Raw genomic sequence first — 18,891 nt, 5'->3', positions numbered from 1 at the left:
TTATGCTCTCCAAAAACATCTTTTTTTTTTATAGGTATCTATATTTTTCATATTAAATGAATGCAGATCAACTTTAACAGTTTGAAAGTATGAAAGAAGGAACGTAATATATATATATATATATATATATATATATATATATATATATATATATATATATATATATATATATATATATATATATATATATATATATAACTCCTTCAGTTAACTTATGTACATTTTCCTCATTAAAATGTAAAAAAGACAACAAAAAAAAGTTATATATTTTGAGTTGTGTACTTGCATTATTCCAAATGTTTCCTATAATTTCCTATAAAACAAGAGTCGCCTTGTCAATAGCATCATATCCCCTTTGAGCACGCTTCAGCCAGAAGCGGAAGGTTTTAAATCTATTTAAATATACATTTTAACCAGAAGGATTTGATTCATTGGACGTCTGGCTCTTATCAAGTTATGAGAGGAACAAGCTGAAATGTTAGCGGCAGCTCCAGGAGCCCTTTGTCCTTCAAACAGCCTTGAACAGCTGTTTTCAACATGGAACTGCTTCATTTAGTGTTTTCACTGGTTTTAATGGTTCAACTGGTCTGTTCGCTGTGGAGAGGAGACCTCTGCGGATGACTCGCCGTCTAGCAAAAACCTCCTGAACAACGAACACTGAAGGAATCCTTACATTAGTGAAGACAAAAACTCCCATGATGCCACACTTCTTCATGATGTCACCAAACGCCCTCTTTTGTTATTGTTTTGGTTAAGAGACCCCTAGCGGCAGAAAACAACCGTGTTTAAATATTTCTACACAGCTCTTTCTAATGTGCTATTAACAGCACTGATATATTAGAAGTATATTTAATCAACAGCATAGTTAATCAAAACTGCACACATCTTATTTGGAAGGCCCCAGTATTAATTGAGAGATACATTTATAAATAGAAACAGGTTTTGAATGTGATAAAATTTACTTTATTGGAAAACAATGGAATGACTACATTTCACACAAATAGAGAAACAATACATTAACAGGTACAAGTGAAAGTTGGAGTAGAACATTTAACTACTCATTGGAATTTCCATCATTTATTCTCAATTGTTTATTGATGCCACGGTTTTGCCGCTCGCGGAAACTTCATGTTGCTGCGGTGACGGCGGTCCCTCAAGAACCTGCAAGAGCACATTCACGTCAACGGCCCGTTTGCTTACGTCATGGCTTGCTACTTGTTAAAAAGGGAAGGGCAATTCATTTAAAATCTATCCCCGGAGGTTTATTTTTCCGAAGGACTCAGCGTTCACACCAGTGATGAGAATCTACTTCTGGTCTTACCTTCGTCAGCACTTACATTTGGGTTATTCTGTGTTCATTTAGGTCAACAATAACAGACCCTCTCACGTATACAAAGACTTAAAGTCTTCCACACAACATAATAAAGCTCAGGTAAGTTCAATGTCGTGTCTGCAACATTACCATCAATCATTAAAACTATGAAACAGGAAGAGATTCTGAAAAGTTAAATAACTGACAGAACCTTTTATTGTTCTTGTGTATTTTAAGGGAAACTACACTTGATATTTATTCCCTCTGTCCATCATCAGGGCTGAGCCTTGCAGGAAAGCCCACAATATGATATCACTAGACAGCGCCAGCAACAGGGATATCACCTGATAATAAAATTATGCGCAAGCTATCCCGGTATCTGTAACCACAGAAAACCCTGATAAATAAGGCTTAAGAAGGAATACATGAAAACACTGCATTTACTCTGCTTGCCATGTGTCATAAACCACTAAACATGTTTTAAGATGTCTGCAGTAAATGATGGATGAAGTACTTCACCCGTGAGGTGAGAGAATACATCACATTGTTGTAGCCAGTTTATCAAAATGTGGCATTTGTCTCTAATTCACTGCATCATTTAATTCTTATCTTATTCTAACTCCAACAAGCTCAAATGAAGTTTCTATTACCTTGCTCTTGCTGCCATCTTGCTCTTCTTCTAAAAAGTGAAGCTGTAACTGCACGAGGGATAAAATGTTGAACCGCTAAACCGTCGCATTTTGCAGCTCTGACTGTCACTGATTCTCATTTAGTTTGCGTGCACCATTTTGAAAGATTGATTAGTTGTTCATTGAAATATATAGACGACACAGGATGCACTGTATGTGACATCGTCTCAATTATTTTTGAAGGTTTGCCAACAGAGAAAAGTTAGTTACTCACAAATCAAATGGCTTTAGAGCTCTGCGTGCTCGTGAAGCCCCGAATCCAGGCTTGGAGGTTCCTGGCAGATAGCAGGGGTGATAAACTCCATCAGGTACTCGCAACGACTGGGCTCCGAGGTAGATACTAAAACTGTCTCTTTTCCACATGTTAATTTAATCTGAAAGACAAAAAAATATACGTTTTTTTTTGTGCTTTATCAAATGAGAGGAAAAAAACAGGTTTAGCCAGAGATCAAGTTAAGTCTGACCGGCCGAGACTCACAGTGGTGGATCTGTTGGGACCTTGCCAGCACCCTGTTCCATGGTCATACTTCATCACAGAGTGGACGTTGTCTTCGGGACCCGCCCATTGTCCCCATGATCTACACACAGCAAATGGTGGGAAGTGTGGATATGAATCCATAAAAAAACAGCACAAAAGAACCCACATATTTAACAAGATAGACCTTTCTTACCCGAGGTTAGTTTCTGATCCACCAAACTTGGGTTTCTGTGAAACTCTGTTGAATGGACATAGCCTGTAGATATACCTAAAAAGGCAAACGATTAACTTAGTCCTTCAGAAGTAGGAATATATAACAAACAATAATTAATAAATACAAGAATGAGTGTGCACATACTCGCTAGTAGTCAACTCGTAACACTGGCTATAGAGGTAGGCAAACTCAGCACTGGGTCCAAAGTCAAATGAGATTTCCTTCTCGAGGTTCCTGCAAACACAAAGCAAATCCAACATGTTTAATCCATTGTAGTGGTTTAGAGTTAGACTGCAGTTGGGGTTACAAACGTTGATTGCAATATTGACAAAAAAGGGCGCCTTTGTATTTCTAGTACTTACTTAATCTGATCGTCAACTTCCCGGAGAGCTTTCTCAGCAACTTCAAATGCATCCCTGGCTTTCTGGGCAGCTGGGAGCAACAAATGCACAGAATTTAAAAATGTAAATTCAGTCGTAACCCATTCATGCATGTGCTCACATAAGGTCTGAGCAAGTCATGTCCTCCTGTTGATGTTTTTGATAAAAGACAACGATGAAAAAGCAACACATCTGTTCAATAAATCAAATATTTTTTCTCATAAACTTATTTTTCGTGACTAGGATTGATGATTTAAAAATGTAAACTGAAAGATATGCAGTTACATCTGTGCTTTTTTCCCCTTTAGTATTTTACAGTATGACTCAAAACTGAGGACTGACTGAGTGACTCACTTTCATACATGAACCTACCATCAATGAGGATTTGGGTTTCTTGGTCGTAGGTCGGCATAGTCCCCTCATCATCGTCATCCTTCTTTTCTTGGGTCTGCGTCGGAGGAGGGCTCTGCATATCAAAACACCGATAACAGTGACTCACAAAAAACTAAACAAAAATGAAGTGAATCATCCAGCATAAGTTTAAATGGAGAAACTCTTACCTTAAAGTCTCTGTCCTCTGTATCATCATCTTCGTCCTCTTCATCCTCATCCTCATCTTCCTCTGGGATGTCGTCTTCAGGGTACAACTCGGAGTCATTGTCAGACTCCGGCTCCCTGTTCTGCTCCGGTGGAGTCTCCACAGGCGCTGGGATGTCTACGTTGGCCTGCTGCCAAGAAAGTCGCACATTCAGAGCAGATCGTTTCTCGTGTGGCGATAACAAGAATAATCATCAGGCTCTTACCTCTGAAATGTATTTTTCTTTGATTGCATTCCAAACAGACTCAAATGCTTCAGGGTCCACTTTGTCCACTCCTCCCAACAGTGCCTACATAAACCAAAGACAATGTTCATGTTTGTATTTGCTCAGATTAGTTTCTTTAAATGCCTATTCATTGTGTTGAACACAGTTTTTTTTCTGCACAGCAAGATGGGGCTACACTGATATCTCCTCTACTCCTCTTTGTCTTTCAAAAACACACACTGCCATGTCAGTGGGACTCACCTAAGCACATGTATTTATGTTTACTTAAAGAAAGTCTTGATTTAATATATCAAATTAAAACAGATGTCCAACTTTATTTAAATTAAGAGTTTTGTTCGAGGATGTTTTTATCCAAAAGCTTAATTTGAAGACCTGACACTTAGTACAGCCCAAACAATAACTACACTTTAACATCTGTGTTTTTAGAAGAACAAATCAAAAAGCTAATATTTACCTGAGCTTCTGCTTCAGTAAATGAATCACCTGAATCTGAGTCGAGCTCGGAGTGGGACAGAAGCTCGGCCACTGAGACACTGACAAAAAAATGGAGTTAAAAACAACAGGGCCAACTACAAAGACAATGAATTACTATCAATGATCCCACAAAGTATACATATTAAAAAGCATGAACATAAAATATTTTTGAAGAGCAATAATTTACTCTCAAAAGGCAACTTAAAGTAAATATTGCTTCAGATAAACAAATGCTGCATCACTTCTTCTGCACTATTTTATTCAACTTGTTTTTTTACGTTGTGCCTGTTGATCTCCCTCATTGTTGGTGCTAATCATTCTGGAGGGTGATGATACTCACAAGCCATCTACATCATCGTCCAGTTCCAGAAACACCTCAGCCATTCTAGCCTTGTCCTTCTCTGTTTTAATAACAACCTTTTGATCTGAAACCACAATATCATTTTGGAGTTATCAGGGATTCTGATCTCACACACTCACAGTATAACTACACGTTTTGACTTCAGGTCAAAAGTCTTACAATAATGAAATGTGTCGAGTACTACTAGGTAATGTCACCCAGGCAACTAAGTGTAGCTCAAACTTTGTTAATAAAACAGATACTTTCTGTAAAGGGATTCTTTGTACAAACAGTAGATGGTGATATAACATCAAATCCTAATTTACCTTCCCAGGCCTTCAGATGGCGCTCTTTGGCTTCTTTTTCTGGCTGCTCGGCAGTCTCCTTCAAAGTTCTCAGAGCCTCCACTGTCTTTTCCAACTCATTCTTACTAACCTCAATTTCTGCATGTTTGGCCTGTTGAAACAAATCAAAACGACTTCAACTTTAAGAGCCTTAAAATACCTTGAAACTCCATTGAATTTATGACACAAGAGACACCTTTTATCATCAGTATCAGTATCGTGGAAGAAAAACATATTTGACATTGCAATAATCCATATCCCAGAGCCCTTGATGTTGATTATTAGACAAACAAATAAAGGTGTTCATGTTCTTCACACCTTCTTATCCTCGAGGCCTCTCTTGGACTCCTGGATAAGTTGTTGTTTTAGCACAAAGCCCTCTTGGGCAATCTCTGCCATCTTCTGCATGCTCTCCCTCTCTTTACGTCCCAACTCCCTGCAAATCACACATGACAAAAATGAAAAAACTAGACAAAAACAAAAGATGTAACATTTTCTGGAAACTACGCGTGTATGTTAACACAAGTACAGGGTCAATCTGCATTCATAAATCATTAGATTTATAACCACCTGCAAGTGTTCTGGCAGGCAGAACCACTGTTGTACTCGTCTGTTGTGTCACAGCAGTCTGAACAAGAAACACAGATGTTAAAAGAAATCCGGCCCACACAACACACCTGAAAAGAAATTGTCATCACAGTTTAAGACTCATACCACAGATTCCATCATTGATGCGGGAGGAAGGGATGAAGCCAGGTCTGAATCCTGCATTGGTGCAGTGGAAGCTGCCGTTGGGACATGCAGCAGTGCCTGCAAATAAATGTGACAATAAATTGTCATAACCAGACTAAATAAAACAGACTAAGCAGGCCGTACATTTAATAGTAACGGCTGTATTCATTCAGTGAACTCTGAAACAATAAATAGTACAGGAGACTCCAATAAGCAGATGAAACTCACCTGGTTCATCAGAGCCATCCTGACAGTCGCAGTAGTCATCATTCACTCTGTCAAAGGGAATTGTGCTGGAGCCATCCAGGCAAGTGAAAGGTTTGCCCTCTTCATAGAACTGCCGTTCTTTAGAGATAAACAGAAGGAACGAGTCAGTGACACAACAGCTCCAGAACTACAGAAACCTCACTGTGAACTTTAACCCCAGCGTAAATTACACAGCTGTACTTATGAAGTTAGAAATACTTACTTGACAAAGGGACACCACGAGGGCGTTGGACTTCCACCGCCGAGACTCCAACACTCAGCAACAGCAGGTACTGACAGGACATCATGTTTATACGGCTTCACACTGTATTTAGCGGAACTCTGCTGCACTGGAAACGCTTAAATCAGATCTGCAGATAAATAAAATAATTCTGTCACAACTAGCTATGAGCATGCCGTGCAATAGACGATAACGTTATAAAACACCAAAACGTCAAAGCCACTCTAGGTATCTATGCTTGTTTTTACAGAATAGAACGACTTCTTGCTCGATAGCCGAGAGCTAACAAATCAATGCTAACGAGCGAATTTAGCTTAGCTGAAAGCAACCCATACACTAACACGTAAATAAATAAAATACCAAGAGTACGTCTGTCGGTACAGTAACAGTATCATACACCTATCGTAGAAGAATAATAAAGTGGGTAAAAAAAAAAAACAATAATGTAAAATACAGTCTTAAAACAAGCTAAAAGCTAATCATTACCGGTCAATACACCGTCTAGTTCCGTACTTGTTAATACGCATGCGTATATTCCCAACCCATTCTGTCTTGTTTCACTCTGATTGGACGACGCTTTGATCAGCGCTTGCTTGTGATTGGTGGAGAGTGGCCCCAGAGGATTCTGGTGAGGATGCAGCCATCTCATGCCAGAGACAGGCCAGGTACAGGTACTCATCCCTCTTCACAGCGTAGAAACTAACACGTAAATAATGTCTAAGTGAACAGATGTTATTGTAAAACTGCCACTTTTGTTGTATTGTATTTCAACTATAATTTAAAGGTATTTCACAGCCAAGAGACGTTGCTGGCAATATCCAGTTAATCATACAGTATTGGTGGCCTTGAATAAGATTAACCCACCAGCCCCTGGATTAATAACAATGCAATACAAACAAGTAAAGTGCTGACACTTAATAAACCAGTAAAGAGTGGATTTGAATACAATGAAACTGTAATAATAGCAAACAAGACAATGGTATTGCGTTTAATATAAAAATCTTACTTTATTTGTATTTTTAACACACTTTACAGTACCGAACAGTGAAATAAAAGAAAAATATACTGATATACTATAGTATTGTTTTTATATATAGATGTTTGCTTATTAAATGCATTTATTCACAAAATGACACCTCAGCTCTGTTGAGAGGAAAAACTTTCATAAAAATAATATAATAAAAAATAACTTGGACACATTTTACACATTACAGCAAGATCATTTACAAATATTACAATCATTTCATGTTGTTTTTTCCCCTTGAATAATCTTTCTTACTTGTGAACAAACACATGAATTAAAGCCCAGAGAATTATTCACAGAAGGAGTCATCCTGCGACAAAGTGACCTGACAGCAACCCAGATGGGAACCAGCTAGTTAGGCCACCACTGGACGGACATGTAGGCTATCAGGCTAATGATTAAAGTTACTAATAAATAGAGGTGTTGATACTACTAGAAATGGCCAAGTTAGATAAGGACACATTTATTTCCTTTGAACATGTCACATCCCATGTGACTACATCATCTTACATTTGACTTTATCAGTCAAATTAGTTCAATCTCACATGGACCTTTAATAGAGAATGACTAGTTTGTTTGATTATGTCTCTAGAAAAGGGGTTAACATTGACTACTGCACAATGACAGTTTGTGATTTGGCCCAATGGGATATAATCAACAGGTGACTGCCAATGACCAAACCACCAGCACAGACTGTACACTACCTGAAACACACTGTCTGCCTCAAAACCTGACGAAATAAAGTGCTGGTACAAATATATTTGATTTTAACAATAAATGTGGACGATTTAAAAAATGTTAGCACAAGTGAGCGAGAACATAACCGGAGGATGAAAAGGTGAGGATGTGGCCTGCAGTGTTCTAGTGATTCACTTAACAACCTTAACGGGTTGTTCGTCAATCATTGTGACTTGGATAAATTTATCATTTACAATCCAATATTACATTATGTACAAGAGTGGTAATGCGTATAGCTATATATCATCAACACGTGATTCATTTCCCAGACCATCCACCAGAATGATATAAAAATAAACTGTACACAAACTGTTCAAAGAAAACACTTCCCATGGTTTTCTTTTCATCATTTAAAAAGAATGGCAGCAATCAATCAATTGAATAATTTTCTTAATAAGAAACAATTGCTACAGTATCGTGTTTGTATGGCAAGTAAATATTAATGTTTTTATAGCTTATGACATAACAAGAAGCCACAAAAACAATCTTCAAAGTAAAAGGCCGATGCATATGGGAATCTTGTATTTAAGTAACTGCAATAGTAATCCTGGATTCCCATTCCACAAGATGAAAGCCTGTGTGGTGGCCCGGCAGCTCTGCTCCATCCGACGACGGCGCAGATCAAACACACAGGCTTCTGTTGCACCGAACTGTGGTAATTTCAGATAAGCTTAGTTACTGACCTGCAGAAACTTACCCTCCAAAAGAACCACATTCATGTTCTTTTGTTTGTTTGTTGTTTGTTTACCCTGTGAAAAAAACAAACGGCGAAACAGACCGTGACCTATTTAAGCTGTGCTGATCGAATCCTGAACGCCATTCAACGACAATGTGGTGATGCCAGTGAGGGACTGATGACACATATGACAACATCTTTAGCATCCTGCCCTCTCCTTCTGTTACTCACTTGCTTACTCATGACCACACAATAAGTCACGCAAACAAACACACGCACGCATCAACTCCGTCACGTCAACAAATCAATAATCTGGTCAGATTCAAACATCCGTATTCATTGTCACCGCCTCTTGTTTCTTATTTCCTCTGCATGCCTCCAGGTTGCTAAAGATTTTGACCATCCTGATTAATAAAATGACACATTCTTCACGTTGATCCGAGCATAGCAACAACATGACAACTAACTGGCAGCAACGTTCCCCTTTCTCCTCCAAATGCAATGCTAGATACATTGTAGACACACTGATACTCACAGAAATAAGCATACAGACGTGATATAAATATACTAGGATATCTATTATATATCTTATAAATCTACATACTCGCAGGTATGTATCCTGCATCTGACATTAAGGCAAAAAAGCATCAAACATAACGAGGATGATTGGGGACTACCAGACCAACGCTTTCTTTCTCCACACATTCTGCCTCCCTGATTTTCCTATTCATCTCTGTTCCTTCAAATCACTTCACCCACTGAAGCATCTCCTCCTGTACTTTGGTGAGAATCATTGTGTATGAGAAGACATAACCACGCAGTGCAAGTGAGATGGCAAGTGGAAATTTGTTCTGCTGATGAAGTAATTATGTATCCCTTTAACATATTTAGCAAATGTTAAATAGAAAATAGGCAAAACTTATGCTTCAAAGCATCACATGGCTTATTCTCAGAAAGATTTTAAAAAAAAAAAAAAAATCTAATATGAAAATAAAACATAAGCTGGAAAGAGTCCACTGGTGGTTGGTGGTGGTGGTGGTGATTGCTCTGCATCTAGAGTTCTGAGTTATTATATTACCAGAAGAGCAACAAAGGAAGACTTTTAGCTTAAAACATATGACCACATAAACTGGACATGTGAGATACACACCACAACACCATGAACAGTAAAGAGAGATCTTTAACAAGAGACAATCCAAAACACAAATTATAACAAAATCAGACACTCCTGTCCCACAATGCATTGCTTCACGACAGCTCCGTTCAGGAAGCTGGTGTTTCAGAAAGGCACAGAGCCATCTTGCACCAGTAGCACTCTCCTCGTAAAGGGAAAAGGGGGAACGGGACCCGGCGGCCCCCCCCTCGTCGCAGCATCTTCTTTTCCTTTGATATCTTCTTCTCTTCTCCTCCAACTCTGTGAATTTTCTTATTTTTCTTTCCGACAGAAATGGAAAAAAAAAAAAGTCACCCGAATGTGTTGCTTTTCTGAGGAGAACAGTTTCTGTTGAAGTTCTAACGAACATGAATTACTAATACTGACTGAACACTAGTTAATACTCCATTAAGAGATGGCTTTTTCCAAAGAGATTCATTACTGATCAATGTCCCTCATGTAAATGCACACAGGCAAACATACAGTCAAGTGTGTGTGTGTGTGTGTGTATGTGTATGTGTGTGTGTGTGTGTGTGTGTGTGTGTGTGTGTGTGCGCGCGCGCGCGCGTGTGTGTGTGTGTGTGCGTGTAGGTGTTTGTGTGTTTGCAAGAAAGGAGTGGGTACATTTGCGCTCCAATTATACTGCATGACTGATGCATGCGCATACGCACGTTGAATCGGTGTATTCATGACTTGCTCCTAGTGTGTGTTCACACTTCCTGTGTGTTTGTGTGTGTGCATTCCAGTCCCAGAGTGCTACGCTGTCTTCAGTTGCCCGTCGCTAATGCTCTCCTAAATTCCTTTCAGTCTAAAGTTTGTTGTGAAGTCAGTCGGAGGACTTGTCACCACTCCAAATCTACAGTTGCTGTGTAATCACCTTCTCTTTAAGCGATTTTTAATTGATTCCCTTTTTGAAAAATATATTTAAAGGTCTGTATTGTCATTGCAGTCTTGTTTGTTCTTGGTTTGGCCATTGAAAGGATGAACAAGATAATGTGTGCAAGTGAGGAGGGAGACACGGGAGCAGAACTCATGTATCTTCAGCTTGTGAAGAAGAATCTTTCTCTTCCTCTACAGGACTTGTGTCAGAAAGTCTCTCCTTTTCAGATCTCACCTCCAACTGAGCTTTCAGCTCCTCCTCCACCTCCTCTTCCTCCATTGCCACCTCATCTTCCTCTTCTATTATGTCCTCATTTTCTTCCTCTGTCATTATGTCTTTCTCTTTTTTTCCCTCCTCGTCGTCGTCGTCATCCTCCTCCTCCTCCTCCTCCCCCTGACTGCAGTCCTGTATCACGTGGTTTGGCATAGTCTTGTCCCCGTCGTCTCCCTCTTCTCTCGGAGAGCTGTCTTCGAGAGTGAGCTCAAACTGAAACTTGTCAATGCAGACGTTTAGATCCTTATCTTGGCACACGGGAGGAGGCGAGGGGCTTTGTGGGATCGTGCTCTGGTACCAGTCCCTGTTGTCCTCCAGAGTGTCCAAGATGTCCTGGGCATCGGGGTGCACCAGGTCCCCCCATGTCTCCCACAGCGGGTGGACTATGTAGTCAATAAAGCCCACCTGCATCCAGAATGAAAAAAAAGAGTGTGAGGGGTATCATATACATCTCAGTGGTGTCATTCCACTCTACAAATCAGCATTAAAGATGTACGAGGATGCCTGCTGTGATCAGAGAAGACAGATCGTCCCGCCTCCAGCATTAACACTTATCCAGTTGTGCACAGGATTTCTTGTACCTGGCTCTTTTCCACAGATGCAGTGTGTTTGTCGCACATGGGACTGATCTCCATCCCTCGCTCTCTCTCCTTATCCCCCTGCCGGAAGAACTCCTCCATGATTCTCTCCGTCCATTGTCGATACACAGCCAGGGGTTTCGTAGGATTGCTCAGGTCAGCGCAGTGCACCATGTTCCTCAACACCTGCACACACAGCCACAGGTTTCTATATCATGTACATGCAGCATCATGAGCACTGAATTCAGATATGCACGGAGGTTGTCTGACCAAAACTCTTGTGGCAGCTGAGAGGAGGTGGTGCACGACGAGCTTTGTGATTACCTTTTTTATTTTTTTGGTTCACTCCCTCGTCTTTTCTTTTCTGTTAACTGCCAAAAACAACTCAAAAAAATCCAGTCCCCTGCCTCTAGAAACTCGAAAGCACTCTCATTTTTTGAATTAAAAGATATATAAGATGGCATTTCTCTTGACCCACCCAGTCAAACAACTTCACACTCGACACCTCGACACCTTGCTTCCTTGTGTCCTCAGACATACAGACAGAGACTCCTTCCTTTTGAGTGAGTTTGCATTATGTATTACATGCAAACATTTCCACCCTTGCGTGCCCTTTTCCATTTCTGCGTCTGGCTTTACTTTGTTCTTTCCTCTCACTAAAAGGTACAGACGCCTTTTGTGTTTTAGCACAGTAAGCACCCGCACTGTTAACCCCGTGCTCTTCCCTCTCTTGAATATCAAATATTGTGTTTTATTGCATTTTTTTTATTTGGCATCAGGTCACCTTCGCAAATGCGCATGAACCCTTTACCCATCTGATATCAACAAGAGAATAGTGTCGTTGTAGAAGATACTGTTTACTTTGTTCATCACTCACATACATACATACATACATACATACATACATACATACATACATATAATCTGAGTTCTGCATTTGACCCGTCCTCAGCCTTTTAGGAGCAATGAGCTGCTGTGAAGCAACTTTGGGTTCAGATTCTCGCTCAAAGATACTTTGACATGCGGACGGGGGCAACCGGGGATCGAACCATCGACATTGGTGAGCCGGAGCCTCTGCTTTTCTTAATCCTCTTCCAAAACTATTGCATCAAATAATTTCCATAGAAACACTTGTTGGACTTCAATTAGTGAACCAACATTCCCCCTGTCTCTGGGTCTCCAGACTTGAGTTTAGACGACAACAAAAACAACAACACATCCCCTCCCCACCCACCCTCTCTCTTTCCTTGGGACTCGGTGCATGTTTCTCTTCCCTCCGTTCCTGTGGTCGTCGTAAAGAAAGCTCAGATTCACATCTTTGACACAATTCAGGTGAAATCAGGTCAAATATTTCTGCATGCCTGGCTGACATCAAACTCAATTTAGATAACACAGAACAGCTCTTCCTCTCTGCACACAATATCTCCCCCTCTCTCTCTCTCGCTCTCTCTCTCTCTCTCTCTCTCTCTCTCTCTCTTTCCATTTCTCTCTCTTTCTCTCCTAAAGTAACACCTACATCTTCCATCAAGTACTTCAGCATAATCCTTGATAACCAGATCCTGCAGATGTTAAATCTTGTGGTTCTATCTCTCATAATCCACCCTAAAAAGAAGAGATTATTTAACCTTTAATCAGCCGGCTCCATGTCGTCTTAACTTCCAACAAGAGTGACCAGCATTTGGAACAAAAAAAATCAGAAAGTCCCAGACAGGCGAGTCCCAGCTCTCGTGGTTTCCATGCACACATTGTGACTGACTAATAATAATACATTGTATTTGTATTGTGCTTTCAAAAGGTACTCAAAGCCACTTTACATGGTAAGAACAGAAGCAATAACAATGTCACTGAGAGACGTTACACAACAGTAAGAAACAAAACAAAAACACACTTAATCTTCACAGGTTAAAAGCAGCTTTAAATACATCCTGTCAATGCTTCCGTAATGCTCAGTTCTTCTGGAACAAACTCAGAATATAAAGGAAGGTAACGCCTCACCTGTATCCGATCAGTGTAATGGTCCAGCAGCAGTACTCCAGAACTTGTCACTTTCTTGGTTTCCACCATTGTCTTGAGGTCTGCCAGCAAACTCATGTGTTTAGACATATCTGTGGCTAAAACCTGGGAAGAAAAATGATGCATTAGAGAAAATAAAATAGGGATAGCGAGGCGGTGACGCGATACAGCGTGCTGACAACGCTCACCATATCAATAACAAGTTTCCTCAGGCTCTGCCTCTGCCTCTTGCTCAGGTTCTGGAAGATGTCACAGTTGTCCTCGTGGAGCAGCTTGAAGCCCACAGCGAGGTGATGGTTCTCCAATACCGACTCGTCGTTGTACATCAGGGCCAGCTCTGAGTCTGAGAGAAGCCCGTAAAACACCCAGCATGTGTTAGAAGCAGACCGGTTCAAACTGTACTGAACTACTCAGTCCATTTAAAGAAGGGGCACAGAGCAAATGAAGCTTTGATGACAAATATCCACATTAAGAAAGAGAGTGAAAGCCCACAATTTACAGACTAAATGTACTAAAACCTACAACAAGTTAAAAGTGTACTTTTTGTTCTCAGAGGATGACGGCGGTACTAAAGTACTTATATGAGAGTTTTAACTAAAGTGAGTGCATCATACACATTAGTTTGAAGGAAAACTTAAATAGCCAATCAAATAACCATGTAGACCAGATTCCATGTCCCTAATTGTCAATACTTAAATTCTTTCTTTTCAAATATACAATTCCCAACACGTATATCAATTCCTAAAAAGTGGTGTCCATTTATTTATGTGTTTTAGTTTCTTCTGGCCATTGAGATGTACTTTGTTTTTATTCACATGTTTTTGTGTTGTATCTTTAATCTGATTTGGACTCACTTGTGTTTATGAGGAATTGGTTGGACACTCCTGGATGGTCAACATCGTGGATGGCAGCGGCAAATAACGCAGCGAGTATCTCTAGATCCGTGAACACCGCCTGTCAGAGAGAAATAAACGAGGAAAGCAATCAGGTAAACTGCTCTTTGACTTCTGTACTCCTGGTGTTTATGAAAGCCTGAGCATGTGTACTGGCAGAGCAGTCGAGGTATTTACATCTAGAGCCGGAGTGGATAGCAGTACATGAGTAGACTGAGTGACATCTGCAGCGTGGAGGCTGTTGTGGTAGGCCACGTTGGCATGGTAGTGGTCCTCCAGAGTCATCACGTAGGTGACAAATGTATCCACGGGGATACTGAAGGTCTTCAGCAGATCTCTCTCCTGCAGCCACAGGGGTCATGGTCACAGTTAAGTCGTGCCACATGACAAACTGTATAGTCCACTCTTGGTAAAGCTCCCTGTCTCTTACCTGGAAGATGGCAAACATTGTGCAGCTCAGGGGACGGTTGTTAGAGTACTCTGCCACACGAAAGATGTTAAGGCCCCAGATGTTCAAGTCGTTCAGCTCCTGAAGGCACAATGAGCCAGATTAGCACACATCAGCACTAAATCTGAATCCACTCTTACATGCGACTGCAACTGTGTGTCCTTTACTTCCTTTATACTAGATTAGATTAGAATATGTTTGCATGAAGCTGGATCATTGTTTTCCTCAACGACAAAACGTTTTCCCAAAGCGAGATAAAAGAAAGCTCTTGCTCTAACGCTGATGGACCAATGCCGAAAAGACAGAAAAAAAGAAAGGTGAAGTTAAAAAAAATCAAAATTCTGCTGTTAAATCGGACACTTTTTCTTTTCACTTTTAGTCCGCTGCTGCTCTTACAAAGCGTGTAATGTTGCATGTGGTATGTATTCATTTGGGACATACTACTTCCTCATGACATAGCACCTTGAACTTTGACCCTCTTGCTCATGTATATGCTGTGCAAAGGATTGTGGGCCAGAATAGCTAGAAAAACATGTTGGCCTGCATGCTTTTTTTTTCTTTTTTTTTTGGTGCCTTTTTTAAATTGTGGCCCTGAGTGCTCAAAGCACTGCACATTAAAAACACTTGCTACTAGACACAACACCAGCAAATGAAGAAACATCTTCACCAATTTGAGAGCACATGAAAACATCAGTTTTACACATACGCAGCATTTAAAATGGCACTTCTTTGTGGGTTTTTTTGTGTGCGTGTCGATGCAATAACTTGCTTCTCAGCTGCTTTTCCATCAGCTGGTTCAGGTCTGTTTTGTCCCACAAGAGGATTTTTATGTCGCAGCATGAAAGCACAAGTCATGAACACAATAAAAACACGGTAAAAAAAAGGATGTATTTACCCTGGCTAGCGCTTCCTCGTGTTCAGTCTTCACACCGAATCGAGGCGTGGTGAGTTTGAAAGGCTGGAACTGTGCGTGAGCTTCTTCACGCCGCTGATCTGACACATGGGCTTCTCCTCTCCCTCAACGTCGGGGACGGGATCTCCCACTTCGTTCTGCTTATCTGGGGGAGGGGACGGGGAGTCAGAGGTCAGCCAGGACTTGACCTTGGATCAGAGCTAGAAGGGACTCGCTATAGATGTCAGCAGGTGTGTTTTTACCTAGAAAGGTAGTGGAGATGTATTCTGACACCTGGTTCCCTGAGCGACTCATCTCTGACAAATGGGGACAGCTCCCTGTTCAACATCCTCTTGAACTGAGGGAAGCAGAGACAGACACAGGAAGTGAGTGACAAAGTAGCCGACACAGCCAACAGTGTAGAGATTATTGCAGATTGGTAAACCCTCGCAGTTATTAACACATACTTCAGATCTCATGTGTGCTCATACGAAACAACAAAAAATCAGTCAAACATGAGAAAAAAAAGATCACTCTCGGCTTCATTCACGAAAGGGTGAGAAAAACCAATGAATCATGCCTCCTCTTTTTTGAGAACATACTGTTCAATACCCCCAATTCAGCGCGCCTGTGTTTTGATCGCCGTGTATTTATGTGCTGCGCTGATGTGGCACGTTCATTCTCCTAAATTCGACGGCGGGCAATCATGAACAACTAGTCCGCGGGTCCGTGCGGCGCGGGCACAATGTGATTACGTGAATACATTATCCCTGCAGACATCGAAACACTGGACGGTCCCTCGGCTTTTACGTGATTTATATTAGTTCTTCATATTTGGAGGCTTTCGACAAGTCGCCTGTTGCACAAGTCACGCTAAGAAGACACAAAAGGATTCGGACGTAACCCCCTTCAGTCTGTGTCCTACCGACTGATCTTTCACACATAACAATCTCCATGGCAACCAGAGCGGTTGCCGTGGCAACTGCCTCCTCACAGTCAGTCCTTCAGCGTGATGCGAGAGCGGTGGCTGCTTGGGTGACAATCTGAGGGAGTAGGCAGGTGTCTCTGACCTTTACCAAGGTCAACCCTCCCCTTCACTGCTGTCTCCCTCTCTATGTCTCTCTGTTACTTATATTACTCTCTCTCTCTCTCTCTCTCTCTCTCATCTCTCTCTCTCTCTCTCTCTCTCTCTCTCTCTCTCTCTCTCTCTCTCTCTCTCTCTCTCTCTCTCTCTCGGTAAACAACAGTCTCCTCTGTCACAGGCTCCACTTTGGCTTCCTATGCCATTTTACACACTCCATGCATGCCCTCCATCTTTCACTCTTTTCTTCCCAGTTCTCTCTCTTTTTCCACCCATCCATCCGGCCTGTCGCTCGTCACGTGATACGCCGAGCAAATAGGTGCTCTGACGGCAAATCCTAGAAGCGGTCAGGCAGAATCAGTCACCAGGAGCCAGGCAAGCAAGTCAAGCCCCGTGGCACACTTGGGCATCAGGCTCAGCCCAAACCTCATTCTCTCTCTCTCTCTCTCTCTCTCTCTCTCTCTCTCTCTCTCTCTCTCTCTCTCTCTCTCTCTCTCTCTCTCTCTCTCTCCTCTCTCTCTCTTTCCTTCCCTAATGCTGTAACGCTGAGTCATAGCTGACAACCAACACTTCCACGGTGCCAGTCCGAGTGCCAGGACAAACAACCCTCTTCCTCATGACACTGACTGATGGAGCAAACATGCGGACACTGCACAGACATGACCACAACCTCCCACCACACACACACACACACTCGTACACCTGCATATGTGAGGGACCCAAGAGGGCTTTCTTTTTTCTTTTAGATTCATAACAGTAATCGAATAACACACCTGCTAAAGATGACCCTCCTCTTAACTACAACCTGTACGACTGATTGATTCAGACTGTAAAAATATCAGCAGAGAACAAACTCATTCATCCTCATGTGCCCAATGTCATTCAAGAAAACAGGAAAGTGAAAAGCTGGAGTTTGTTTTGGTAACACTGAGCCAAGACATCGCATCAAAATGCAAACCTGACGTATCAAAGAAAACTGACACAATGTCTAACTTACAGACTACCAGACATTGTTATGGATGTTACATGTTAGCACACCTGAGGACAAAAGGAACTCAGCCCTGAGACACAATAGGCATTGTCCTTCACTGACAATCCGCTTGGCTTCCTTCAGTCTGTGTTAGCCTCAGGCAGGAGGAACAAACAGAGGGATGTGGGACGCAGGTGTGCAGGATGGAAATGGACATCATGTGACACTGCAATGTACCTGCAGTAAAGATGGCTGGACTACTTTACACAATTTTAGGCGGCTAGGTGTATTCTCAAAGGGCAGACATGTAGACTAGATATCGAAGGATGAAGCATAAGAGTGATATTGTCGTTTTGTTTACATTGCTGCTGCAAGGTGGGGACACTGAGCAGAGTTAATAAACTCTGTGCTCTCATCCCTGTTCCCCTTCAGTGGATTCCTGTATAAATTATGTACGTGAACACAATGCCTTACAGTGCCTCACAAAGCCACCATCAGACCCACAAAACCTACCTCCACCACATGAATTCAGAATATAAGTCACAGGTCAATTCTCCCTTATGAACACATGACATTCACAAACTAACACCATGACTTCTGGATTTACATAAAGACACATAAGAAGATGAAGTAAACACACAGATGAGTTGTTGATGCATGCTTAGATGTAACACTTGAAGAATCCACATCCAAGATGGCCACTGCCAGGCCTTGTTTGCCCTCTGCAAGCTCTCCGAACCCTACCTGGTCCCACCACCCCATGAGCCAGGGCCTGGAGCAGGTCTCACAGAACAGGTCCACTAAGGGCGTCCTGCGCTCCGCCGCCGTCCCACTTCCCTCCAGAACCCCTCCAGCGGCCGCATCGAGGTCCAGCTCTGCCCCTGCCCTCCCCTGCAGGGGGCTGTAGCTGGAGGAGCGGGGCAGCCTGTAGCCCCCTGGTACAGGCGAGGGGCAGGGGGATGGCGCCGGGTCAATGGCCTCCGCTACACCCATGTTGA

At 41.8% G+C, this 18,891-nt stretch overlaps 2 protein-coding genes across 3 annotated transcripts in view; both read right to left on the bottom strand.

Moving 5' to 3' along the window:
- Nucleotides 1-693: 693 nt before the first annotated feature.
- On the bottom strand, nt 694-6,790 carry prkcsh (PRKCSH beta subunit of glucosidase II). 2 transcript variants are annotated; one of them, XM_068577844.1, is made up of 18 exons: nt 6,761-6,790; nt 6,257-6,404; nt 6,016-6,132; nt 5,770-5,865; nt 5,626-5,683; nt 5,374-5,491; nt 5,038-5,167; nt 4,712-4,796; nt 4,352-4,430; nt 3,877-3,960; nt 3,634-3,801; nt 3,446-3,539; nt 3,056-3,125; nt 2,838-2,927; nt 2,673-2,747; nt 2,480-2,579; nt 2,216-2,375; nt 694-762 (listed from the first exon to the last, which is right to left on the bottom strand). In XM_068577844.1, the coding sequence occupies exons 2-17, from the start codon at nt 6,339-6,341 to the stop codon at nt 2,229-2,231; spliced, it is 1,596 nt and encodes a 531-aa protein (XP_068433945.1). In that variant the 5' UTR covers nt 6,342-6,404; nt 6,761-6,790; the 3' UTR covers nt 694-762; nt 2,216-2,228. The 2 variants fall into 2 exon arrangements, with proteins under 2 accessions (XP_068433945.1, XP_068433944.1); XM_068577843.1 differs by lacking the exon at nt 694-762 and adding an exon at nt 995-1,161.
- Nucleotides 6,791-10,438: 3,648 nt separating this feature from the next.
- pde4a (phosphodiesterase 4A, cAMP-specific) overlaps nt 10,439-18,891 on the bottom strand; it is a 40,212-nt gene continuing 31,759 nt past the window's right edge. The window contains 11 exon segments of the mRNA XM_068577842.1: nt 10,439-11,423; nt 11,600-11,782; nt 13,592-13,714; nt 13,798-13,952; nt 14,464-14,563; nt 14,680-14,844; nt 14,933-15,031; nt 15,846-15,898; nt 15,901-16,008; nt 16,106-16,169; nt 16,171-16,200. Of these exon segments, the coding sequence (XP_068433943.1) occupies nt 10,896-11,423; nt 11,600-11,782; nt 13,592-13,714; nt 13,798-13,952; nt 14,464-14,563; nt 14,680-14,844; nt 14,933-15,031; nt 15,846-15,898; nt 15,901-16,008; nt 16,106-16,169; nt 16,171-16,200 (1,608 nt within the window). The 3' untranslated portion in view covers nt 10,439-10,895.

Source organism: Clinocottus analis, unplaced genomic scaffold, assembly GCF_023055335.1.
Source record: "Clinocottus analis isolate CAN_PGR_092001 unplaced genomic scaffold, fCliAna1.0.p SCAF_16, whole genome shotgun sequence".
In the NCBI taxonomy this organism is placed as follows: Eukaryota; Metazoa; Chordata; class Actinopteri; order Perciformes; family Cottidae; genus Clinocottus; species Clinocottus analis.
Note: the sequence above shows the minus strand (reverse complement) of the source record. Positions and strands in the feature narration are given on the sequence as shown.